Consider the following 25,248-nt stretch of genomic DNA (forward strand, 5'->3'; position numbering starts at 1 on the left):
TTGGTGTGCATGATGAGTATTAGAGGTGTTCGTGGTAAATCGGTTTCGTATCAAATAATTTTGGCTGGATGATTTTTTTTTTTAAATAATTTAATTCAATAATCTAATCTAATTTTAAGCGATTTAGATTGAATTAGATTTGTGATTCTATATATATAATAAATTTTGATATCAAATTTTAAATAATTAAAAATAACATAATAAGTCTTATTTTAAAAAATTATCAATAATATTATAATAGAAATAAAATTATAAATTAATTAAAATAAATAAATTTTATTTAAAATTTATAAAATATTCACTAAATAATAATAATATATATAAATAAGATAAAAATGTATAATAAATTTAATATATTATAGATAAAATTTTAAATATAATATCAAAATAATATTATTATGTTATACTGTATAAATTAAATTGAATTGTTTTTAAAAATAAATTTAAAATTTTATCCAAATTATACAATTTGTCAGTAATAAAATTTGATTAAAACTAAAATAATATAATTTTAATTTATTTTTTATTTGAATGAGCAGTGTGTATATTTAACGCCGTAACGAGTATATATGTAGTAGAGCATGTGTTGGCAACTAATAAATAAATGGGGAAAATGAGAGAGATGGCACTAATCCGTAAATATATAAGAGAAATGAGGGCATGTTTTTGGGGTGAGTGTTGTGCATCCATTAAGACACACAGTCTCACACATCATTTTCCTTATAAATACATCACACTCTCCCGTCTTGTCTCTCCAACAACATTAGACTCTTAGCTTTCAGAGCTCACTCCTCCTTAACAAGAAGCCTTCCAGCTGAGTCAATATCTAACCTTAATTTCCTCTATACTATATTAGCAACTAGCTAGCAAGAGAGATTAGAGAGAAATATAAGACTAATAACATCACCATCATCATCATCAACATATAAATACATAGAATCATGAATCAAAGATCTATGGATGAACAAATGATGCTTATATCTCAGCTATATCCTGCTGGTGGTGGTGCCTACACTCAGATAATTGCTCAACAAGGTTAGTTATTATATAAACAAACGTTACGTTGCTGTTGTTGTTGTTGTTGTTGTTTTAATTTTATGTAGATATATATTTTGTAGGGGAGAATAAGAAAGCAAGAAGGAGGCGTAATAAGAAGAAGAAGGGAGGAGAAAACGGAGGTGGAGAAGGGAACAAAAAGAGAAAGTTGAGTGAAGAGCAAGTGAATCTTCTTGAGATGAATTTTGGGAATGAACACAAACTGGAGTCGGAACGGAAGGACAAGCTAGCTTTGGAGCTTGGTTTGGATCCGAGGCAAGTTGCCGTTTGGTTTCAGAATAGAAGAGCTCGTTGGAAGAACAAGAAACTGGAGGAAGAATACTCCAATCTCAAGAGAGCACATGAAACCACTTTACTCGACAAATGTCGCCTTGAAACTGAGGTAAACTATATTCAAATTAATTAAACCTTCTCTTTCTTAATGCTTAAGGGGAACCCAAAATCACTATTTCTTTCTTTTTAATTCTCTTAACGTCAGTTTTGGACAACCATGTCATGTGACTAATTAACTTCTCTTAACTCCACAGGTCAGCTCGTTCATTTTTTTTTTAATTAATTTATCTTTAAAATATCATGATCTGACTAGCTATTACTCACATAAAATATCTTTAAGTAAAGATTACAGTTAAAAATCATTAAAGCATTAATTTATGTTAAGTGTTAACATTTTAATTACTATCTTTATAAAAAGACATCTTTACCTGAGTAAAATCTTTGGGTTAAGTGTTGAAACATGAAAGAGTGAAGCACTACCCGCATGCAGCCAGTTCTTCAGACCGAAAAGAAAAACACAAAGCAGAGAACCACCGGCCATATATATATATATCAAGTTCAGGATATTTTTAAAATAAGTGAGAGATAGAACTAATGATGATAACTCTTTTAAGTGCCGAAAAATAAAATAAAACAAATTGTAATTTTTTTTTCATCAACTTATTATATATATGCGAGCTCTGGGCTCGAAGAAATCCAAAAGGTCCTGTTAGTTCTTGCCACAGGATAAGAGTAAGGAAAGAAAAAATAAATGAAAAAGACCACAAAGATGGAACAGCAAAATGCCACCTTAGCAGACAACAAAAACCACTGTTTTCTTTTCAGTTCTTCCATAAAGTTTGTGAATGAATATTTGTATTAGGATAAAATTAACGTTGGGCTTTGCTGAAGGAAGGCCCACTAAGCCACGTGACATGTGTTCCCACGTGAATCACCATTTGCCTATACCATAATGCACCTACCAAACCATGCATACCTTGTCTAATTTTCAATGACACTAAAATATGAATATATTCGGTCCTGTGTTACTATTACAAACTTATTTCTAGTATTTTTTTCGTTTTAATCATTCACAATTTCATGCCATGGTTGCAGGTGCTGAAACTTAACGAGCAACTTTCTAATGCAAAAGAGGAGATTCAACGATTGCAAGACATGGTCCCAAGCAACAGTTCTAGTTCGCAATCGCAATCACAATCACAGTCAATGGAAATTATGGACCCGCCATTTCTTGGAGACTATGTCTTTTGTGTACCTGAAGCTCATTACATTAATGGCATGGAATGGGTTGATCCGTACGAAAATATTTGGTAAAAACAAAAAAATTGGTCCAAACTTGTCTTATTTAGTATTCATTAATTATTACTAGAATTAATATAAATAAGACAACTTTAGACTTTTTTTTTTCTAACATTACTAGGCCAACTTATTATATATTTACATAAGTTTAATTAGCATGTTGTAAATGATGTGAATAATGATCTAATATGTAATATATTGTTCCTAGCTCTAAACTAGTGTGTGTATTTGACTATGATGTAATTGGAAGGTATTCATCAACATAATAACTTGCATTTTGACCCCCTCATCTCAGAATATCTTTATTTTATACACAATATTATTTAACTAATGTCATGATGAAACATATCGTGTCGTATGTTTCTTTAGCAAAAATAATTAATAATAATTGAGTTCACCAATGCTCTAGCTAGGTTTCATTTTGTTATATATGTCCATATAAAATTAGAGAATAAAATCACATACAATTGGATGAGTTGGGCTCTATAGTCTATACATAAAGTTCGATGGTAGTGACGTTTCAATCCTAATCTAGTTGGTCATCTTATCTCTGTTTTATTTTTGGCAATTACAACGGGTTCTTTATATTTGATTTTTGAGAATGAACTAGTAATGGAATTCCTTAATCCTTATCGCTCCGTTTATATATACGGTGAATTTTATCCGATGTTTTTTAAAAATAAAGGATAAATTATTTTGTATGACCTACATGTCTTATTGTTATTAGATAAAATAAATTAATTTATTATAGTAAATTTTTTATTTAATCAAAATTTTATTAACCTAATTAATTATAGTATAATTTTTTTTACAAATTATAAAAATTACTAACAAAAATTATATTTTGCAATTTTTTATTTTTTTAAATCACACATCTATTAATTAATTTCAATAACAAAATAAAAAATACGCTCTTACTAATTTTCTCTTACTTTTTTCATTCTTTTAAAAATCTCCTTCATTTTCCTTCACAATGAAACTAGATTCATTGAAAATATTTTAAAATAATAAAACTTTTCAAATACCTCACTTTCAAAACAATAAAGATAAAAAAAAAGTATATTTTTAAGTGCAAACTAAAATGCAGTTAAAAATGTTTGTGCAACAATAAAAAAAAATAAAGACCTAAATACAAACAGAAATGTAGTAACATGAATTAATGCATGTGTATGCCGTATAATAAAATAAATAACTTTTTAATTAGCCAACAAAAATAATGGATAATAAATAGATATAATTAGTTAATAAGAACAATAAAAAAATTTTGAAAAAATTTTAAGAAAGCAAGGGAGAGAGTTTTGAGAATTTTAATATTTTTTGTGCTTCTTGCATTTTTTATTTATTCTTTTTGTTTTTTGAGATTTTTTTATTTTATAATTAAAATTTATTAATAAATGTGTGATTTAAGAAAAATATAAAAAATTACAAAATTAAATTTTTCTAATAATTTTTATAATTTACAAAAAAAAATGACATCATGATTAATTGATTAGATTAATAAAACTTAAGTTAGATTAAAAGTTAAAGTTAACTATGATAAGTCAATTCATTTTATTTTATTTAATTTAATAATAAGAAAATATATTACAAAAGATAACTTACTCTTTAATTTAGATAAAATTTGATGAAATTCACACACACATACACATATATGTTGTAACTATCGTGATCTAAAGTTGAAACTAAGCGGATCTTGGTCCCGACGGAAAATACAAAACTGTTGGGGCATAGTCGCATACTACTATAGCTATACATGCATCTTGCTTTTTTATCTTAAAATAAAAGAAGAAAAAAAAAACATTTGAAAAAAATTGATATTCCAAATAATTGTCAATTTCTATCATTAAGATGATATTAATAAAATTTTTAAATTAATAACTATGATGATGAATTAATTACATGTATTTATTATTATTTGTTTTAATATATGTGTCTCTTATTTTTTGGACAGTTATTTTGATATGAAAAGTGTATAAGAACATGAATGTTACATATGCAATTATGCATGATTAATGCCTAATTCCAGAAAATATTTTTTAAAAGAAAATAAAATTTTCTACCATCATGTTTTTAAAATCGATTCTAAAAATAAATTAAAAAAATTGTTTTTTAATAAATAATTTTTTTTGTAGTGCTATAAAACATTAAAAAAAATTAAAAAATAGCTGGTGTAAATAAAAATTTTTGACTTTATAATTTATTATCTTAAAAATCTTTTACATAATTTAATTTGTAGTGCTACATGTATAGCGTGTTTTATTTCTATCTCAAAATTAAGTTATAGTTAGATTAATTGCATTTTATCCCTAGAGACTTTAAGTATATGATCTTTTAGTCGTCATCTTTTTCATCAATTATTACAAAATAATATATACTTTTAAGAGTTAAAATATTGTGTATATATATATATATATATATATATGGAAAGTTCTATGGTGATATTGATTTTGGTGGTCAAGGATGGCATAAATTTGACCAAGTAAAATATTGATACATGACAAAAAAAATTAAATCTAAAACTAAAATAATTTTCTCTTTCTTATAATTACTTTTATCAAAATAATTTTTTATAATTTTTTTGTAATTATAAAAATAATTATAAAAAATATTAAAATAATTTTTTAATTATATTTTTAATTATTATTTTATTATTTTTTTATTTTTAAAAAATAATTTTTTATAATTATTTTTACTAAAATATTTTTTTATAATTATTTTTATTTTTTAATTATTATTATTATTATTATTATTATTATTATTATTATTTTTTATCAAAATAAATTTTTTTATAATTATTTTTTTTTGTAATTTTAAAAAACTAAAACCAAAATAATATTCTTTCTCTTATAATTTTTTATGATTATTTTTAAACTAACACCAAGAGAGAGAATATCATTTTAGTATTAGTTTTTCGAAATTATAAAAAAATAATTATAAAAAATTATTTTTTAGAAATAAAAATAATAATAAAAGTAATTAAAAAATAATTTTGGTGTTATTTTTAGAAATTAATAAAAATAATAATAATAAAAATAATTAAAAAATAAAAATAATAATAAAAAAATATTTTAGTAAAAATAACTATAAAAATTATTTTTAAAAAATAAAAAGTAAAAATAATAAAATAATAATTATAAATATAATTATAAAATTATTTTAGTGTTATTTTTTTAAAATTATTTTTTATAATTATGAAAATAATTATAAAAAATTATTTTGATAAAAATAATCATAAAAAATTACAAGAGAGATAATCATTTTTATTTTAGATTTAATTTTCTTGTCATATGTCAATATTTTACTTGTTGGTTAAATTTATGCCACCTTTAGCTACCAAAACTAATATATATATATATCGAATATATTAGGGGGTGAATGCCATTATTTTTTTATTGAGTACATATGAGACTTAATGATTTCAATTGTTCAAGATAAAATACAAACTAAATAACATTGTTCTTTGAAAAAATATTCAAAGTGATGGTTTTTTTATAGGCATTTAATAACGAATAAATAAATAAATAATGAAACTTTAGAATTAAGTATGTTATGACTTATGAGTTCCATAATAAGTGATATTCACCACAATAATAATAATAATAAGCCAAGTCATAAAAATTAGCATTCTCTTTTGAGAGGTTGTGACACTATATGAAAATTAAAAGGCTACGCCTATAAAGTGAGGTAGTTAAATTATTGTACTAAATACTTGTAAATGAACTTGTTTCAACAGAATGAAAGTTATATTATTACAAGTAATAACACGTGACTAATTAGTTAAATATAATATAACACACTTAAATCATGAAATTCCTTCATCCAAAATACACTAATTATTTTAGTTGAACTATTCTGCATAGATTTTAATAATAAAATTATAATTTAAAGAAGGTGGACATATAATAAAGTAAAATAATTCGTGTGTTTAAGAAAGAGTTTGCAAAAAGGACAGATATGAAACAGACAGAGAGAATATGCAGCCTAATTATTCCCATGAAATAGATGGTTGAGGTCTTGAAGCTTTGAACCTAGACAAAGTCTTTACTTCTTGTTTAGGGGCTCTGGTTTTTCAGAATCAGGACTAAACACTGTTACTTTTTTTTCCTTTTATAATTGTTTGTCCATTAAAATTTGCATTGACTTCAACACTAGACTTAGGCTATATAGCACAGCCTTACAGCAACATCTAACAATTCAAAGATTCATTCATTATATTATGTTGTTCACTACTTATTCGTCACATTAATTTCTTATATTATTGTCTCACATATGTAAAATAAAATAAAATATGTTAAATGCGAAGATCTCCTTAATCCTTAATATATGGGAGAGATTCTAAGTTGGTGAAAAGTAGTTGTGGGGTTAAACGTGCTGGGAAATAAACTAAAAGACAGAGCGAGAGACTAATATTAAGTATTGTAAAACAAAGTTTTAAAATGGACTTAAGCACCTAGCTATTAGTGGGGTACATACATGCATTCTGATAATGGCTTAATTCTGAAGTATAAAGACAATTTCTCTAATAGGATTATATGAGGAAATAAAACGTGATTATAACTTACTTTACCTAAATTCACATGATCGAATCAATTATATCAAAGAGCTACTGTAGGTTAGAAAATATATCATATTACTGGAACCCAACAACGCAACAAACATCAATTAGTCCAATTTGAGTTTGAGGTTTTACAAAACTGGATTGAGTTTATCGAATTATGTAAACCTAATGCCTAATCAAAAGAAGAAAAAAGTTAAACTAATAATGTGACATAATTTAGATAAATCAAACTCACTCTATTTTGATTCATTGAATTTATTGGTTTCTAGTTTCTACTTAGATGATAGTGAATGCTGGACAGAAGAATGGTAGTACTTTTCGCATACGTTACAAAATAGAAAAGGGAATGCTTTCATAAAGACGCGTAAAACGTCAAAAAGACGTTTACGTGTCGCATTATTATTGGACGTATTAATAAATCAGTTATTTTTGAATTTTTTAACAAATTATAATAAAACTGATTTTTTTATAATAATAACAATAAATCCATCTTTTTAGGGATCTAATTATATTTTTAAATTTTTAGGGATTTAAATATCTGTAAAACAAAAAGTTCAGAGATACATTTGTCGTTTTATCAAAAAATTTAAAGATATTCGATTTAGATTGTGTAATTCAATTGGATCAAATTATGTCTAATAATTATAATGCAGACAATTAGGTTTATTATTGTTGTTATAATAAATTGATTTTGTTATGATTTATTAAAAAATAAATTATTAACTAATTTAATAAAGATGTCCAATAATAACATAACACATATAAACATCTTTAATAATCACCAAAAAAAAAATATAAACATCTTTAAAAAAAAATATTATTAGTGTCTTTATTAAAGTGGTCTCCAATAGAAAAATTTTAGGGCGTTGTTCCTTTTTTTTTTTTTTGGACTTGGGGCGTTTTTCCTTTCTCTTGCTTTTTTTTTTTCTTCTCGGTGCTGGGCTTTATCAATTAGATATTCTACGAGATGGACCCAAAAAGTCAACAAGTCCAATCTCTATTCTACGATAGAGAGCCTAATTGATTTTTGGTCCGAAATATCATGAGCCCAATTATTTCATCATCAAAACGCATATTGGGGTTACACCGCCAAAGTTTATTGGCTTCATCTCTTTAAGCTAAAATGGATAAAATCTTTTACACCAAACACTCTTAAGCCCATTTATGAAACAATGAAAAAAAAAACTCTCTCTCACACTGTTTTTGACATATTTTATTTAAGAATTTAGTTAATATATACTTTAAATATATAAATTAAAACTACAAATTAAAAAAGTTATTATAAAAACAGAAATATTTAGTAATAAAAAATATTAATAAAAAACTTTTAAAATTTACTATTTTTGACTTTATTTAATGCACATTACAATAAATAAATACTAAATAAAATGAATTTAGATTGTTTTTTTGGTCTCTCTGATATTATTGTTATAAAAAATGTGAAAAGTGTAATTTCTAGTGTAATTCTTGTGTAGTTATTAAAGTAATAAAATAAAAAAAAATTAAAATTTTTTTTATTAATAATAATTTAAAACGCATGTTAATTAAATTCTTTATTTAAATCCTCCCAAATATTGGTGATGATTATGATGGGAGGATTAGTTAAGTGAAAAGGATTAGGCCACTTGGTTGAAGTTGAAAATGGTAAAAGAGAGAGAGAGCGTGGAGGCATTTGACATTTTGGAAGCATAAGAATTTTTCTTTGGTATGTGGCCGACAGCAACGAAGCAAAGTAGCCAACCAAGGAGTGGAAACCGGAGGCAATGTCACAAATACAGTGTGTGTGCGCGTGGCTACTCACAACGCATTCATTGCTTCCCAACAATTCCCAATTCCATATGCCTAACATAACATTTATCAAACTTAAAATGAAAATGAGAAAATAAGGAATATTGAATGTTATCCTATCCATCCAGTAAGGAGAAATTCGGGTGATGAGTCAGGGGGTGGGGTGTGTAAGTGCAGTTGGATGGAAGAGTAGGAAACCTAATCCAGTAACACATTGACAGCTGTAATCCTCTTGGCTCGCACGTGTCACCTCCAAAAGCCCTAAACCCACACACTCACTTTCACTTCCCTTTCCTTCCTCCAACTTGTTAGAGTTTGTTGCGAAATTTCAAGTCCTTCCCATTCCTATTTCGTCCCACAACTGCTCTCTCTCTCTCTCTCTCAATATTCTTTTCCTCTTTGGCTCCTTCCTTCATACTAGCACCACAACAAAACAAAACATAAGCATACAATATCATTAGTATAATTATAATTATTAGAGTTATAATTGGTATTATTAGAGGTGTAAATCCTGCTTGGACATCTATCCCTGTTGGAAGTCCACCTCATCTTTTCTTCACGCCATCGGAACAGGTCACACTCTCTCTCTCTCTCTCGCTCGCTTCGTTTTGCTGTAAATTTCTAGGTGTATTTCTGTGATAGTGATATTAGAGCCTTCTTTTCTTTCCCCTTGAATTTGAACTGCTTTGCTTTCTTCTCTGATTCAGTTGAAATTCCTTTCGCTTCGTGTTCCACTCTCTCGCCTAAATCCGAATTTCTTGTGTCTTTGGCATTCCAAATCCGAAATTTCTGATACATCACTCTGTCTATGTTAACGTGATTCATTGATTCTGTTTCCTTTTATCTTTTTAAAACTTAATTAGATGAGGAATAAATATTTTGACGGAGTCAAATCGCAGTTCTTATGTTTGAGAAAGCAACAAACGATTGGCCGCGTTCATCTATGACATAAAATAAGCAGGATTTTAATTTTGTTCGCTGATCTAAAATTGTGATTAAATTAGAGGCATCATCTTGTGGATAAGAAAGAGAAAAGTGGTGTTGAAAACTACTTTTTGGCTATTTGACAAGGAATAGGATAAGCAAACAACAATAAACAAATTAATAATTATTTTATTTTTATATTTTATATATATTTGTTCGTACACTATTAATGCTGTGCTATCACCGAACGATCTCTGCTTTAGAAAGTTACAAATGATGAGAGAACAGTAATCTCGGGACGAGACCATGGTATTTAGGGAGTCTCATCATCACTCCTATTAATTCCATGTGCAAGCTTTTTCTAATAAATGATCAACTTCGGAGGTTTCTATGGCCCTCTAGTAAGTATACAATACCTGTCTTTTTACAAGTAGTGTCAATCTTTGGTTAAGTAAATGAATATTGAAAGGAGAAGTTCTTGCATTGACTAGTCAACATGATTTGGGTTTATTAAACCGGAAAAGAAAACGGATAAGGTGAACTAACATTGACTTTAAAATGCATTTGTTGTGTATTTTGAGTTTTTCCCTAGGATAGGTAGACAACAACATTGCTCAACAATGTGAAAAATGGAGTTAAAAGAGTAAATTAATCCCAAATTTAATGAGTGGCATGAGTAATTAATATCTAATAGTAATCAAATTTATTGTATGTTGTTCATGTTGTTTAAGAAAGTCATTAGTTATCTAACATAACCTTTTTCATAATCAAATCCAAAATAAATAAAGGGTATGTGAAGGCAAATATCTATTTTAATTTACGATAATACTAGAAAAATAAAAAAAATTAAATTTATTTTATTTAATATTTATTAATTATTTTTTAATAAATACTAAATAAAACACGTACAGGCTGATTTTACTAAAGTTTTTTTATTAAATATTTTCGTTTAATTTATTATATATTCGCATTCAATATAAAGTAATATTGCCAGCTAATTAGAGACGCCATAGTATTCTTCTAATACAATCCATAATTTCATCATGATGGTATTGTGTTATCTGTTATGCAAGTGTTGCAACCGCTAGGACGTGTATTGCACGGCAGATTAGAACAAACACGTTATGTGATGAACGGTTAAACCATGATCGTCCCGATAAACGGAATAAGAGATTATTCAATCCTAAAAGTGAAATATAATGCACTACAAACCTAAAATAATATGAGCGTAAGAAGTGCATATAAACATTAATAGGTACATGACATAGATATAATGCTAGTGAAAAGATATAGCTTTGTCTCCTTTCTCTTTCATGCTTTCCTTTTGTAAATAGGGATTGAATCATCCCGTGTGATGCGTGATAAGATGCAGCTTTCCCTTGTCCTTGTCTTTGTCCTTCAGCTAATCAATAAATGTGTATAAAGTGATAGCCACTTTCGAGTAACGCTCACTGGTACGGATATAGATTTTTCTTCACTCAAATTATTGAATTCCCCATCTAGAAATGTGAAAATAATGTTGCTTCGGCTAGATACTCTGTAATTTAGATATCGTTATATGAAGCTTCTTTCCTTGATGATGATGTTAGTTGCACTAGCTTTTTGATGCATGAAGTTGAATGAAATCCAAGAAAATTATATTTTTTATTCATTGTGTATTTTCTGACAGGTGTGCTTGTTTAAGGTGGTAGAATTACTTACATGGCTATCAGAACTTGATCTGATTGCAAGTTATTTGGTTCGGTGGCAATATTGGAAGTGCAGTTTTTCTTAAGTGGTCTAGATGGGGACTGGGGAAGAAAGCACAGCTAAACCTTCTAAACCATCGTCTACAACTCAGGTTCTTTCTTTACCACCTCCTTTTTCTTCTTCTGCTCCTTGCACCCATCTCATTATGGTTTCTGTTTACTTCTTACAGGAGATTGCACCGGTTCCTTCCTATCCTGATTGGTCAAGCTCTATGCAGGTTGGTGATCAAAGTTGTGCAATCTGGCTTTTTTATTTGTGATACCTAACATGTTGGCTTTGGATTTAGGCTTATTATGCCCCTGGAGCCACTCCACCTCCTTTTTACGCCTCAACTGTTGCTTCTGCAGCTCCCCATCCCTATCTGTGGGGAGGCCAGGTAAATATCACATTTCATTTTTGGTAGGTGTGCTACCACATTCTGCATCTACGAATTTATCATTAAAGTTTTTTGTTTTTTTCTCAGCATCCTCTAATGCCACCATATGGTACTCCTGTTCCATATCCAGCTATATATCCTCCTGGGAGTGTCTATGCTCATCCTAGCATGGCAACGGTATTGCATTTGCTCCCTGGCATAAAAATATGAATTCTCTATAATATAATTTACTAATACAAGATGAACTCACATGTTGCTGGGAAATTTTATTTGCCAGGCCTGATATAGTTTGGAAGTTAATTAATGTTGGACATTTTTTTTTTTCTCTTTTTTTGTCTTCTCTTCAACATTTGGGTAGACTCCGAGTGCCCCACAGACCGAGTTTGTAGGCAAGGTACCCAACGGAAAAGATCGGAATTCTGCTAAAAATTTGAAGGGAACTTCTGCCAATAATGGTTCTAAAGCAGGAGAAAATGGAAAGGCAGGTTCAGGGTCAGGAAATGATGCAGTCTCACAAAGGTTTGGGAAGCCACTTGTTAATTTTGATCTCTTCTGAGACTTCTTTCTCAGTTAGCTTGCTTAATATGGATTTTTCACAAAAATTTTCATTGACAGTGGTGAAAGCGGTTCTGAGGGATCATCCGATGACAGTGATGAGAATGCTAACCATCAGGTAAAAATTTACTATTCAGCATCAGCAATCATCCTTTGCAGTAAATAGTACTTAACTTCCTGAAATATATTTGGATTGTAGCTATTTTACACTTAGCTTCCTATGCAACTTCATATATTTCACTAAAAGTAGATGGCTTAGTCGAAAGGAAGTTGATATTTTCCTGTTTTGTTTCTTGCTATCTTATGGTTTATATTTCTTTGTAGGAATCGGCTACAAACAAGAAAGGAAGCTTTGACAAAATGCTTGCTGATGGTATGTTGCATTCTTCTGCATGTTTTCCTATCTTTAATTTTTACATGGTTACTCGAGCAATTTTGTCTTAATTGTGAACTTTTTCAGGAGCCAATGCACAGAACAATGCCATAACTCAATCTTCTGGAAAGGCTGCTGTGTCAATGGCTGCAACTAATCTCAATATTGGAATGGACTTGTGGAATGCATCTTCTGCAGGTGCTGATGCTACAAAACTGAGAAACAATCAACCTGCCCCAGGAGCTGTCAACCCTCCTACTATAATGGGACGTGAAGTTGCACTTGGTGAACAGTGGATACAAGTATGATTTACACATTATCTTCTTGAACTTCAGGCCATATATTCCTTGTTTTAAAAAACGTTTCCTTTTTATCTTGTGTGTCTCTTAGTTATTTCCTTTACCTTGCAGAGCCTTAGCTTTCCTTTCCTATTTCGGTTTTTTTAGGACGAACGTGAGCTGAAGAGACAGAAAAGAAAACAGTCTAACAGAGAATCAGCTAGGAGGTCAAGACTACGCAAGCAGGTAGTTTACAGTTATCTTCATGCAAGCAATGGTTAAGGGATATCAATAATATTTCAGTGTTTCCAATGCTACAATTGGACATCCTTCAATGCTTTTCATTTGTTGTACCCACCAGGCTGAGTGTGAGGAGTTGCAAAAGAAGGTCGAGTCACTGGGAAACGAGAACCGGACTCTGAGAGAAGAACTTCAGAGAGTATCAGAAGAATGCGAGAAGCTTACAGCTGAAAATAATTCCATCAAGGTAAATTACACCTCCAATTTTATTGAACTGAATTAGCATTGACCAGGTTGTGGTCTTACAACCTTAGATTATGTCCTCTAACAATAATTTTGCTGTCAACACTCAACAGGAAGAGTTGGAAAGGTTATGTGGACCAGAAGCAGTTGCCAGCCTCGAATAAATCACCTTTTTGTTATCTTCATTATAAGGCAACCCCGAGGTTTGATCAATTCCCAGAGCTAGAAGAGACAGACTTGCAGCTGCAATTCTATCAATGCCGGTTCTATTAATTAATCGAGCATAGGATATAGTATAATTTTTCTTCTTTGTTCACTAATTTTATCATACCATTAATTAACCCTCAATTGTAATTCTCCTGATGTTATTATTATACACGTCATTTGTTGTTGTAATATTTCATCTGCCCTGAAGCGTAGATTATGTTAGGATAATTGAGCATCTGTGCTCAGAAATTAGTTTTGCAACTCATGTCATGATAACGCTTATATCTCCCAACACCGTGGGTGACTGGAACCACGTCTTTGTTCTCTCCTATATAATAATATCTGAGGATTTGAGGTGACTTGAGTCTTGAGGTTTCATTATCAGATTCTGGTAACTTTATCTAATGACAGCAACTAGCCAACTAATCTTACCTGTTAGCTTCGACAACTGAATAAAAGTTCAAGTTTTTTTGCTTTTCCCTTTTTAACGTGCAAGAGTCATTCCCACTTTTCTAGGTTAGGTTAACACTCACAAACGTGGCCCTTGCTTAAAATCAGGTAAGGTTTAGATTCCTCTGTTGCACCCTAATCCAATCTTTGAATACACGCCCTTAGTAAAGAAGACCAACTTTTAATCAAGACTACAAAAATAAAAATGAAATAAATAATTATTTGTCATATGATCTGAAAATAATTTACTACAACCCAAAGTTCACAGTTCATGAAACTAAATAAACTTCAAATTTGAGAGGAATATTGTCATATTCCGAGGTTGATAATACACGAGCAACAGCATGCGTGAATAAAAGGCTTGTAAGCAACACCACTGTACATTGTAGTTATCATGCTTTAGCATGCGTGAATAAAAGGCTTGTAAGCAACACCACTGTACATTGTAGTTATCATGCTTTAGGCATCTAATTTCAACAAAATATTGACAGCTTCACAGTCACCTATGCAAAAAGCAGAAAATCTGACTAAAGGATTTAAGAAACATTTTAAAAACAAATCAGTTAGTTATTATTTTGGTCAGGCTCAGCATCAGAGGGCACCGCAGGGTCTTCGGATGGATTAGGCTGCCTTGATCTATCTGATTCAGTTGCCCCTCCCAGCATATGATCCGCTAATACAGATAAGAAAATTAAATTTGAAGGTTAGTAACTTATGTAATCAAGCACCAACTGTATTCCAGAGCTAAGAAACATAATCATCAACCTGAACCACTTATCTTCACCACCATGCTCCTGACAAACTGGATCTCTGCTTGATATGAACTCACAAGTTTGATCTGCAACCACAAGACAAATTCTACTCTAAAAACAGCATTCTTATTTTCTTTATTGACCAAGACATTTGAAACAGGATCCTCAGAAGATTCTTCCTGTCGACCATTGGCAGATAAAACTACACAATTTGATACTTAGAATATAAACAAGCTGCAAGGTTTTTCCTTGATTTCACCATCTTTGAGGAGATTACAAGGTTTTTCTTCTGAAATTTATAGCATCCGTGAAACATACCACTTCACAAGATGCAATGCCTAAAATTTGATCAACTTTTGCTTGATGCCTTGACAAAAATGGACGCAAATGCTTCATATATAATTGCTTTGCTCCCTGTTGAAGAACTAGCTTATCAGAATTCCGAGAGTTGGGCATCAAAGAGACATTGATATTCAATGGATGAATGTCCTAGAAGGCCAGGAATATAGTGCTAATAAAGAAAAACAATGCAAAATATTAAGAGGACAAAAGAAAGTCAATATATGGAGAAAAAGGAAAATTTTCTGGAGTTACAAGAGAAGAAAAAGAGAAAATAAAATTTGGGAATCAAGTTATGTCCCACAATGCCAATTGATTTCCACATTCTGAAATAATAAATGAACTACATGGTTACCAGGGCCTCAGAGCTTCATCTAACTGCAGCACTTATCAGCTATTAATCCTAACAGTCTTTGAATTTCAATTTTGTAGGGTTATATTTTGAACAATCTACCTTACCAAAATTCACAACTTCTTATTCTATTAGATTTGTATCTAGACCTATGCAGTGTCAAACCATAACAACTGACCACAGATCCACACAACTCAATGGTTTTGCAGATTAGTTATTATCTCTATGTCTACCGAATAGTTGCCCATACAGCATTTTCCAGATCCTAATACTTATTCATCTGATGAGTAGAGTAAGGATGCATTTCAAGCAAAAAAAAAATGAAGAAATTTTGATTTTATCTAAGAAACTACCACAGTTATCAAACATCTAGTGAACTGTTTGGCTTCTTTGGAAATCCAGATATACAGGTAAACAAATCAAGGTAAAAAAATAATAAAATGAAGAAAAAAGAAGTAGATAAAGATAATAAGAGTTATGACTTAGAGATGAAAAGAAAAAAGGATACGGACAGAAGATAGATTGGTGAAAAGTAATTGAGATGCAGATGAGTACAAATAAAGAGAAACCTAACTCTATGTCAAAATAAAACTCACATCGGTCGAAGGAAGTTGCAACCAAACAAGAAATGCAAACTTAATGTGATAGTACATAGGAAACCTGCAAAAATGTTTAAAGAATTACAAGTGACTCAAACCAAGAAGTGCATGAAGCCAATAATCCAGATAAACATGCTCCTAATTTCAAATTGGCAAATAAATGAATGAGGAAACTACCAAACTTGAAAAGAAAAATTCTTATATGAAAATTCTTGTTAACTGGAAGGTAGTATCTCACATTAAAAAGAAAACGTAGACCATAGAACATTGAAAATTTTAGTGGGAATACCCAACTCAATAGAGTAGGATGAGATCAAAATTAACCTAGAAATTTATACTAAAAGATAGGAGGGAAAAAAATAACCCTATACCAAGAAATAAGCTTGTCTGTGAATACTTCGACGAGGCTGAATGAGCCATAAGCTGCAAATTTCAAAAGGGGAGAAAAAATCATAAATAATGTAACAGAATCCATGTTAAGTTCAGACTTCAGACACTAACACTAAGAGCTTGAATCTAAAGTTAAAAACACTACACTATCTCTATCTTTGTTCAGTGGAAACTCATGTGCAATTGTTTTAATGTGAAGTTGATAATTAAAAATCGTTAAATGACAATTTAATCATGTATGTCAAATTATCTAACCGAACTGAACTACAACTTCAGACAACTGTATATAGTTTCCAGCTTATTTAGGGGGTGATGCAAATATATTAGAAAACAAAATAAAACGAAAAGTGTAAGACTATAAGAGTAAAGGGGAAAAGGTACCTGCCCAGTAGAGAAGACACTTGCGTTGAGCATTTTGATCCCTACTTTCTATTGCCTTGAATGTAGAGTACACAGGCAAAGCAATTCCCACTGAACAGCTGCAACAAGAAGCACAAAGTAAAAGGGAGTAAATAGTTGAATAACAAATTGAACCAAATCTAGCGGAATGAGAAATACCATACCATGCAGTCCGAATTACAATGTTGGAGCCGAGAGGGCAGAGGAGTAAACGGAGTCCAACCTGCAACAACTAGTTCAGTTAACAACACACCTCAATCAATCCATCAAACGACAGAATTCATGTTTCAATTCCAATCGAGACTTTCCTGAAGCTATAGAAATCGGGAACACCATTGTAATTAATAATTAAAAGAAAAAGGAAATAGTGGGGTGCAGATCAAATCCCTAGCTGATGAAAAACCAAAACAAAAGAGGGGAATAAGAAGAGAGAAGGGTGCAGACCTCGCCAGTTAAGTTTGATCCAAGCAGAGCCATGCCAATTCTAAACCCCTTCCAACTCCAGAACAATGCAAATTCAAGTTTTGTGGGTTTTTTGTTTTTTGTTTTTTTGTTTTTTTTTACTAACTTTTCGCTGATCGGAGTTGGTTTGTCGTTGGCCAATTAACTGCACGGAATTCGAACTAGAGAGATGCTAATTGAGAGATGTAGAAGAAAGGCCGAAAGAGCAAACCATTGTTGCGGCCCAACATATGGATATTAAACAATTCGCTCCAGCCCAAAAGATGACCATGCCCTTTCACATTTTTTATTCAAGCATGTTTGGAATAAGAAATGATGTCAATTGAAAAAACAAATCAAATGATTTATTAATTAAATTGATTTACTTGTCGATAATAATTTTATTAATTAAATAAATTTAAATCCCAATAAATTCTATCAGGACAATAGAACTTCAAAATAAGTAAAATAAAGTTCTATGCAACACAATAAATTCTTCCTTCTCATTTGTTAGTTGAAAAAAAAAAAAAAACCGGTGGTTATTTACTTTTAGAAAAAATTTATAGGCTCAACTATAATATAAGTTAACTAAATTAATTTTTTATTTTTAATTTTAAAATTTAAAAAAATTAAGATAGTAAAAAAATATTTTTTTATAAAAAATATATTTTTTAAATTAGTTAGTTAAAATTGAGTTCTGTTGATTTTTTAGTGAAACTTACTTTTAAGAAGAGAGAAACAAAAATTTTTGTTTTGTATTTATTTGATAATAAATTAAATATAAGATAAAATAAATAATAAAAATAAAAAATATTTAAAAAAAATATAATTATAAAAAATTGGAAATAATAATAAAAAAAATCAGTTGAATCTTCAGAAAATATATAAAATATATTTTTATTGAGAATATGTTAAGTTTCTCTTTGCTACATGAGTGTCTTCAATGAGATTGTATACTTAGAAGAAAGGAAAGGTGCTAGTGTGTTAGTATTATGGAACTTGTGGATATAAAGTTAAATGACGGTTACGTGGTTCAGAGGTCAATCATGTCAGATTGATAGAATGTTGTTATCATTTGGAGCATTTAGTTGAAAAGGAATGACAAATTTTTCAAGAATCAAGAATTAGGTATTGTAGGGATAATCAACAAGTTGATTAAGAGTTACAAAAAGTGGAGTGATATTTGATTTTTTGGTGTTGATGATTTTGCCAAAGATAATTAAAATTAATTTATTTTATTTTTTTAGTACTTTTCTGTTGATGTTTCGCCTTATTATGTTGAGTTTTTTGTTTAAAAAAATATAAAATATACTAATTTAATATTAGATGGCACAATATTTGTATTAATATTTTATTTATCAAATACAATTTTGTATTTATGTAACTTATGCTTAAATTCTTATTTTCTATTTCAAGCGTCATAAGCTGCTCATAATAGTGCGTTAATTAAACAGTAAAGTTGCATGTATAATACTAAATAGGGATAAGTACGATTTTGGTCTCTCACGTTAAGGGTTAGAATCGAAATCGTCCCTCGTGTATATTTTGATTTAAAATCATTCTTAACGTATTTTTTTGTATTAAAATCGTCCTTTTAAATTTTTTTGGACAAAAATGCCCTCCACTACCATCATCACCTTTACCTCCATCACCACCAGCACATTTACTCCCACCATCACCACCACCTTTACCTCCACCACCAAGAAAAACAACTTCAATAAAATCAACATCATCATCATCAACAACACCCACTGCCACTCCACCACCACCAACGCCGCCGCCGTCCCCCTCCCCGCTTTCCCCTTCCCCCTCCCCCTCACCCCGCATCCCCCTTCCTCCCACCCCGCATCCCCTCCCCCTCCCCGCCTCCCCCTTCCCCCCACCCGTCCCCTCCCCCTCCCCATCTTCCCTTTCCCTCCACCTCCACCTCCACCTCCACCTCCACACAGAGAAGCAGAAACAGAAGATCAACAAATCAGAAACAGAAAGCAACAGAAGATCAACAAATCAGAAACAGAAAGCAACAATAATATTCCACAAATCAGCAAGAAGAAGAAGAAGAAGCGGCAGGTGGCGGTGCGGCGGTGGGGTCGGCGAGGTGGCGAGGCAGAGGCAGAGGTGGCGAGGCGCCCTCGATGGCGACGGCTCTAAGGGAGACGATGAGGGCGACGGATCCAGCGGCGGTGGGAACAGCCGAGGCAGACAGCGACAGCCGACGACAAGGAGGTCACGGCGGCGATGGTGGTGGCGACTGAAGCACGAACGGCGGCGACAGGGTCTGACGGCAGCAACGCGAGCAGCAGCGAGCTGCTCCCTCCCCGGCGCCATCCCCCTCCCCCCCTCCCCTGCCCCTGCACCTTCGTATACCCCCCAACCCACGCGTTTTCTTCCCCCCTTTCCCAAACACGCGTTTTGTTTTGTTTTTTTATTATTTTATAACTTTTATTATTAAAATAGGAATAGGGGTAGTTTAGGTATTAATTTAAAAATTTTAATAAAAAAGACGATTTTAATACAAAAAAAAAACATTAAGGATTATTTTAAATCCAAAATTAGAAGAGGGGCGATTTCGATTCTGACCCTTAATGTGAGGGACCAAAATCGTACTTATCCCTACTAAATACAATGATTTCAAGAATTTATAATAATTATAATAACAAAATGTCACACTGTGAAAGCTAGAGTAGAATCAAAGTGGTATGCTAGGCTAGCAGCATTGGTTTTTCTCCCCCTTTGCTTTTGTGGAGATGCTCTCACCCGATGGAGGTGCTACAGAATGTTCTTCCTGCCCAGGCCAAACATATTTCTTCATGTGATCATGTGACGTCAAAGTCAAACAACAAAGCCAGTTTGGTTCTCGGAACATATTTTCATACCGCTAATAACAAAACCAGAAAGAAAGAACCATCATGTGATTATTCAAAGCTTATTATTCCATACTGAATATGCTCGATCGATCGTAATTCCACAAACCTTTGATTTCTCACTTTTGCAGCAAAATACCCCATACCATACCATAAGGCATAAAGAGATAGAAAGGACACTACTTCGAATTTTGACAACCAGCAAAGTTCATTAACATAACAAGAGCCACTGAAGCACATAATGCAACAGACTTAGCTTATCTTCAACAAAGAAAGACGCCCCAATTTAACTGAACAAAACAAAATGGTGGGAATAAATACAAGTTTATCTACTTCCCCCCTTTCTTTTCTCTTTTTGTGTTTCTTTCCCCAATTCACTAATAAAAAACTACTGCGTTACGAGTTGCAAGTTGGAAGCTAATTACCCCTATATATATATTATTATTATTATTATTATTACAATTATTTGATTATGATGATTACAGTACTCTCTATTTTGGTTGTAGTGTAGTGAACTGAAATCCCTTCCCCAATAATGATTTTCTTTCCCTATCCTAACATCGCCAAGCTGACGTGGCAACCATGGCCCTCTCGTGCCAGAACAGCACAAGCTCAGCTTGGCGTTTTGCCACGTGGAAGCCCCTGATTTGCACCTTAGCCAGCAAGCACTCCGCCTGAAAATCCGCGAACTGGCTTAACTGCACCGGCCTCATTCCGGCACCATAGAAAGCCTCTCTCCACGGCGGAACCCTCCGCCCCGCTCCCTCCACCGCCGCTAGTATCTTCGGGCGCAGCAGAAGCATCTCGATCCTCCTCACCCACTCCCCTCCCGCAACCATCGACGCGTCCAGCGACTCCAGCATCATCGAGTAGAACTCTAGACTGCTCACCACGCCGCGCCGGAACGACGCCGCTGCCGCGGCCTCCGTCCACCCCTCCCCGTCCACGAACACCACCACGCTCGGCGAAACCCTCCGAACGTCCGCCAGGAAGGCCGCGGTGCTCCCAGCGGATCCGAGCCGTCGGAATATCGCAGGCGAGAGAAGAACGGCGGTTTTCTCGCCATCGACGAACTTCACCGCCTTAAAGGACAGCGTCTCGAAGTTGCAGAGGGGCACAAACTCGACCTGGACGCGGATCCTGAGCTCGTGCGCGAACTGGCTGAGATTCTCCCGAATCAGTTTGCTCTCGACGGCGTACTCTTCGGGAACGACGGCGGTGATGCGCAGAAGCGGCGATCCGTGTTTCAAGGAATCCGCCTTTTCTGCAATCTCCTTCATGAGCGAAGCATACTGGATCCCTAATCCGATATCAAAATCAAGGACGTGCATGAAGGAGGAGCCATGAAAGGCCTCAAGGAGCGCCTGGTTGGTGGTGAAGATGGAGAACATAGGGATCGGTGAGATTCCAGAGAAGGCCTTGAATGTTCTGACGCAGTGGACGATCTCAACGAGGGAGGAGAAACGCGGAGTGCGATTGGAACCGGAGAGGAGGCCCTGGAGAGCTTCCTTGAAGTAGAAGGCGGCGCGTTGGAGAGGCTTTGCACCCGCGGGGGATCGGAGGCGTTGATTGAGTCGCTCCAATATGACGTGAGCCACGTGGAGGTGGTTGGTGTCGAAGCAATCGGCAGCACGGATGAGCTCCTCTATGAAATCGAAGCCGGTGGCAGCAGAATTATTGGAGGTGTCGTGGAGGAGGTGGTCGAGGGTGGCAGTGGCGTTGGCGTAGTTGTAGGACATGGTTTGGATGTCTGGGAATTCGGAGTGTGGGTCGAAGGAAGGAGAGAAGTCAGGGACATTAGGGAGGGTGGTCTTGAACAAGGGTGGGTTGGAGTCTTCGTGGAATCCAAGGTCCTTCATGATGGAGTCCCAATCAAGATTGTGCAGGACATGGTCCTCCAGCTGGTCAAGACACTCTTGCTGTGTGTTGGGTGCAGTAGCCACCAGCGCAGCCACTGCCTTCTCAGGGGTGGGGCTTCTACACAGGTCGAGCACCGATGTGGGCTCGAGGCCGATTGTGCTTTCTACGGGTTTATTGTTTTGGGATGACGAAACGGGAACTCTCATCTCTGGCTAGGCACCACCTCCTTTGCTCAAAGTGGATCGCAGGAGAAGGGAAGGCTTTTTTGCTTCTGATGATTGTAGCCCTTTTTATCTTTGCGTCTCTATGTTGGTGTGGTGGGGTTACTTCTCTAACTTATCTATCTATATAACACTACAAGCTGCCCATTAATTTACTATTTAGATTATTAACTACGTAAACAATTAAATATATAATAATAACTTCAATTATATATATTCAAAGATATTTTCAAAAATTTTGCACCATTTCTAATATATATAGCTAACTATATACTCTCCTTATTAACGCCTATGCATTAGTGATTTGTGTGCTAATTAAGTATGAGTTATCTGATTTCACTATGCTTGACATGAGTTAGTTACGTTGTTTCTTTTCCACCCTTTTTTTATGGTCGCTTGTGAGACTTGAAGGTTAAGCCTTGTGGTGTTGCATGCCTTTTCTCTTTGCTTTTCTTGCTTGAAAGCTCAAAAGCTTATTTCCTTCAATTTAAACAGCCCCCCGGATATTTAATTTTAAATTTATAACATTGGAAATTCTGGTTAAAATTAAAATGCCTAACTTCATGTCTTAAACAACTTGCCCTGAAAGAAGGAAAAAAAGATAATGGTATTGCTTTGTTGCGTCAAAATTGTCATAGATATATAACTGGCATACCTGCATTTTAGATTGAAAGGCTTATATAACAAACTAATAATCCACACCAATTTCATCAGTAGAATCCCCATCCAACTCCCATCTCTGTCATAAAAAAATTGGCGTCTAACCATAAACCCCTTTTAATTATAAACAATTTCTAATCACACGAGGATGATATATATTACATTTAAATGAACAATGAAAGACGAGGGATCTATCCATACCGGCGCCACACACTCAAAACTCTATCACATCTCTTTCTTATGAAACATCTATTTCATAATATTAAAATTGTTTATAGGGTGAACAAAAGCTTCAAACACAGACAAATGAGAATAGTTGGCTAAAAATGATTATTGGATTTTATGGAATTTTGAATAGTTATGTGTGTGGCAAAATTGTAAGATATTATTTGTGTTTATATAAAATAAGTATTTTAGATATTCTGTTCGATGCAGCTGAATTTATTAGCTTTTTTATATAGTTGTAACTTGTAAGTTTGTTTGAGGTTGTCTTTTGGATGATTGATATTCTTAATGCTAATGTCAAAGAGAAATATTAACTATATATAAGCTACCTCAAATATTTTTCTCTTCATTTAAATCGAACTTGTAACACAACTGATCGGGGAAAAAAAAATCTTTGCTATGGATTATGGAATGTGCAATGACATTACCTTCCCTCATGACAAACGCGAAGGAAAATTGTCCAAAGTTATACAATATATTCCTTTTTTTTTTTTTTGCTTAAAGTATCACAAATATGATATTTTTTCTAAGGGTCAGATTAAAATATTGCACTTCCATTTTTATTGAAATTGCAAAAATACTTTTTTTTTTTTTTTAATACAAATGCACACTTTCAACTAAATACTCGGCTTCCACACGAGGAAAGAACGTTGTCAAGGATATATCACTAGTAAACGAAGTCCATTTAAAGAAAAATGTTTAGCTAACATATAGTGTAAGAATAAATATTAAAGTTATTAATTAAAATAAAATATAAAAGATTATACAAAATTTAAATTGCTAATTATATATTTATTAAAATAAAATGTATAAAACATTCTGCTAATAGTAATATTTAGCTAAACCCTAAAAGATAAAATAAGTAAATAGAAAAATAAATGGTTTAATAATTTGTTGTCTACTCAACAAAAGAATATGACCATTTTTTTAAAGATTTGGATCCTCTAAAGTTTGAATTTTACTTTAGAGAATAAAATGTGATCTTCTACTCTTGAATAATTTATCTTTTATATTTATTTTTTGTCTTACCTATGAAATCAATGGTGAGAGATCACACTTTACTCTCTAAGGTGAAATTCAAACTTTAAAGGATCCAAATCCTTTTTTTAAATATTATATGAAGAAATTATTTTGAACAAATTTATCATAATTGATAATTTTATTAAGAGAAAAAGACAAATAGGTCCTTGATCTTTTATCCCTCGGACATTTTCATTCCTGACCATTGAAAAATACTTTTAAGTTCCTGACCTTCACAAAACTTGGACGGATCAGTCCCTAACGGAGGCATTTGGACGGATCAGTCCCTGATGGAGGCATTTGGACAGAGGGACTGATCCGTCCAAGTTTTGTGAAGGTCAGGAACTTAAAAATATTTTTCAATGATCAGAGACAGAAATGTCTGCGGGACAAAAGGTCAGGGACTTATTTATCATTTTTTCTTTTATTAATTATTTTTTAATATTCTTTATTTCATGTTATTTTTCAAATAATAATATTATACGAGTTAACTAAAAAATGCCTTAAGAGAATTGGTTAAAAATATGAAAATGAACTTAAATATATTTAATGTATAGAAAACATGAAAATTTTGCATGACTTATATTTATAAACTTTATAATTATAATATTTTTAAGAAGTGCCATTAAGATATCCGTTAGTAAAACTCAATATTCTATCTAGGTTTTGTTTTCCTATTTTATTAAAATCATTTTAGTATAACTATATTATAACGATTACAGTAATTATAATATTTAAAAAATATTATTAAAATTAA

General features: G+C 32.3%; 4 protein-coding genes across 10 annotated transcripts; 2 read left to right on the plus strand and 2 right to left on the minus strand.

Annotated features, from left to right (window-relative positions):
* Positions 1 to 756: 756 nt before the first annotated feature.
* Positions 757 to 2,843, plus strand: HB40 (homeobox protein 40). The gene is made up of 3 exons (XM_016346344.3): positions 757 to 1,035; positions 1,119 to 1,438; positions 2,425 to 2,843. Exons 1-3 carry the CDS (start codon positions 942 to 944, stop codon positions 2,641 to 2,643), a joined length of 633 nt encoding a protein of 210 aa, XP_016201830.1. The 5' UTR covers positions 757 to 941; the 3' UTR covers positions 2,644 to 2,843.
* A 6,237-nt stretch (positions 2,844 to 9,080) lies between these two features.
* Positions 9,081 to 14,278, plus strand: GBF1 (G-box binding factor 1). Of its 6 annotated transcripts, none has more exons than XM_016346341.3 (12): positions 9,081 to 9,547; positions 11,568 to 11,738; positions 11,817 to 11,864; positions 11,934 to 12,023; positions 12,111 to 12,200; positions 12,382 to 12,542; positions 12,639 to 12,696; positions 12,903 to 12,951; positions 13,039 to 13,253; positions 13,398 to 13,475; positions 13,591 to 13,716; positions 13,826 to 14,278. In XM_016346341.3, exons 2-12 carry the CDS (start codon positions 11,682 to 11,684, stop codon positions 13,874 to 13,876), a joined length of 1,023 nt encoding a protein of 340 aa, XP_016201827.1. In that variant the 5' UTR covers positions 9,081 to 9,547; positions 11,568 to 11,681; the 3' UTR covers positions 13,877 to 14,278. The 6 variants fall into 6 exon arrangements, with proteins under 6 accessions (XP_016201827.1, XP_016201829.1, XP_088343208.1 ...); XM_016346343.3 differs by having other exon boundaries at positions 9,258 to 9,547; positions 11,583 to 11,738; XM_088487082.1 differs by lacking the exon at positions 9,081 to 9,547 and adding an exon at positions 10,138 to 10,299.
* A 297-nt stretch (positions 14,279 to 14,575) lies between these two features.
* On the minus strand, positions 14,576 to 17,807 carry HVA22K (HVA22-like protein K). Of its 2 annotated transcripts, XR_015883352.1 has the most exons (9): positions 17,645 to 17,807; positions 17,365 to 17,423; positions 17,183 to 17,280; positions 16,783 to 16,834; positions 16,409 to 16,472; positions 15,440 to 15,535; positions 15,135 to 15,207; positions 14,804 to 15,042; positions 14,576 to 14,745 (listed from the first exon to the last, which is right to left on the minus strand). XR_015883352.1 is itself a non-coding variant. In XM_016346346.3 (8 exons), exons 1-8 carry the CDS (start codon positions 17,675 to 17,677, stop codon positions 14,933 to 14,935), a joined length of 585 nt encoding a protein of 194 aa, XP_016201832.1. In that variant the 5' UTR covers positions 17,678 to 17,807; the 3' UTR covers positions 14,631 to 14,932. The 2 variants fall into 2 exon arrangements, 1 of the variants encoding a protein (XP_016201832.1); XM_016346346.3 differs by having other exon boundaries at positions 14,631 to 15,042.
* A 2,887-nt stretch (positions 17,808 to 20,694) lies between these two features.
* HAM4 (GRAS family transcription factor) lies at positions 20,695 to 22,698 on the minus strand. Its single transcript, XM_088486127.1, has one exon. The coding sequence runs from the start codon at positions 22,569 to 22,571 to the stop codon at positions 21,060 to 21,062; it is 1,512 nt and encodes a 503-aa protein (XP_088342253.1). The 5' UTR covers positions 22,572 to 22,698; the 3' UTR covers positions 20,695 to 21,059.
* Between the last annotated feature and the right edge of the window lie 2,550 nt (positions 22,699 to 25,248).

This window comes from Arachis ipaensis, chromosome B5 (assembly GCF_059453495.1).
Source record: "Arachis ipaensis isolate K30076 ecotype BB chromosome B5, ASM5945349v1, whole genome shotgun sequence".
Taxonomy (NCBI): Eukaryota; Viridiplantae; Streptophyta; class Magnoliopsida; order Fabales; family Fabaceae; genus Arachis; species Arachis ipaensis.

What these genes read in the sequence shown, in the direction of transcription:
- HB40 (XM_016346344.3), top strand. Translation starts at nt 942, where the DNA reads ATGAATCAAAGATCTATGGATGAACAAATGATGCTTATATCTCAGCTA. An exon ending in TCAGATAATTGCTCAACAAG is followed by an intron (nt 1,036 to 1,118) that starts GTTAGTTATTAT and finishes TATATTTTGTAG; the next exon opens with GGGAGAATAAGAAAGCAAGA. An exon ending in AATGTCGCCTTGAAACTGAG is followed by an intron (nt 1,439 to 2,424) that starts GTAAACTATATT and finishes CCATGGTTGCAG; the next exon opens with GTGCTGAAACTTAACGAGCA.
- GBF1 (XM_016346341.3), top strand. Translation starts at nt 11,682, where the DNA reads ATGGGGACTGGGGAAGAAAGCACAGCTAAACCTTCTAAACCATCGTCT. An exon ending in TTGGTGAACAGTGGATACAA is followed by an intron (nt 13,254 to 13,397) that starts GTATGATTTACA and finishes CGGTTTTTTTAG; the next exon opens with GACGAACGTGAGCTGAAGAG. An exon ending in GGTCAAGACTACGCAAGCAG is followed by an intron (nt 13,476 to 13,590) that starts GTAGTTTACAGT and finishes TGTACCCACCAG; the next exon opens with GCTGAGTGTGAGGAGTTGCA.
- HVA22K (XM_016346346.3), bottom strand. Translation starts at nt 17,677, where the DNA reads ATGGCTCTGCTTGGATCAAACTTAACTGGCGAG. An exon ending in GCATTGCATCTTGTGAAGTG is followed by an intron (nt 15,208 to 15,439) that starts GTATGTTTCACG and finishes TTGTGGTTGCAG; the next exon opens with ATCAAACTTGTGAGTTCATA. An exon ending in GGTGAAGATAAGTGGTTCAG is followed by an intron (nt 15,043 to 15,134) that starts GTTGATGATTAT and finishes TATCTGTATTAG; the next exon opens with CGGATCATATGCTGGGAGGG.
- HAM4 (XM_088486127.1), bottom strand. Translation starts at nt 22,571, where the DNA reads ATGAGAGTTCCCGTTTCGTCATCCCAAAACAATAAACCCGTAGAAAGC.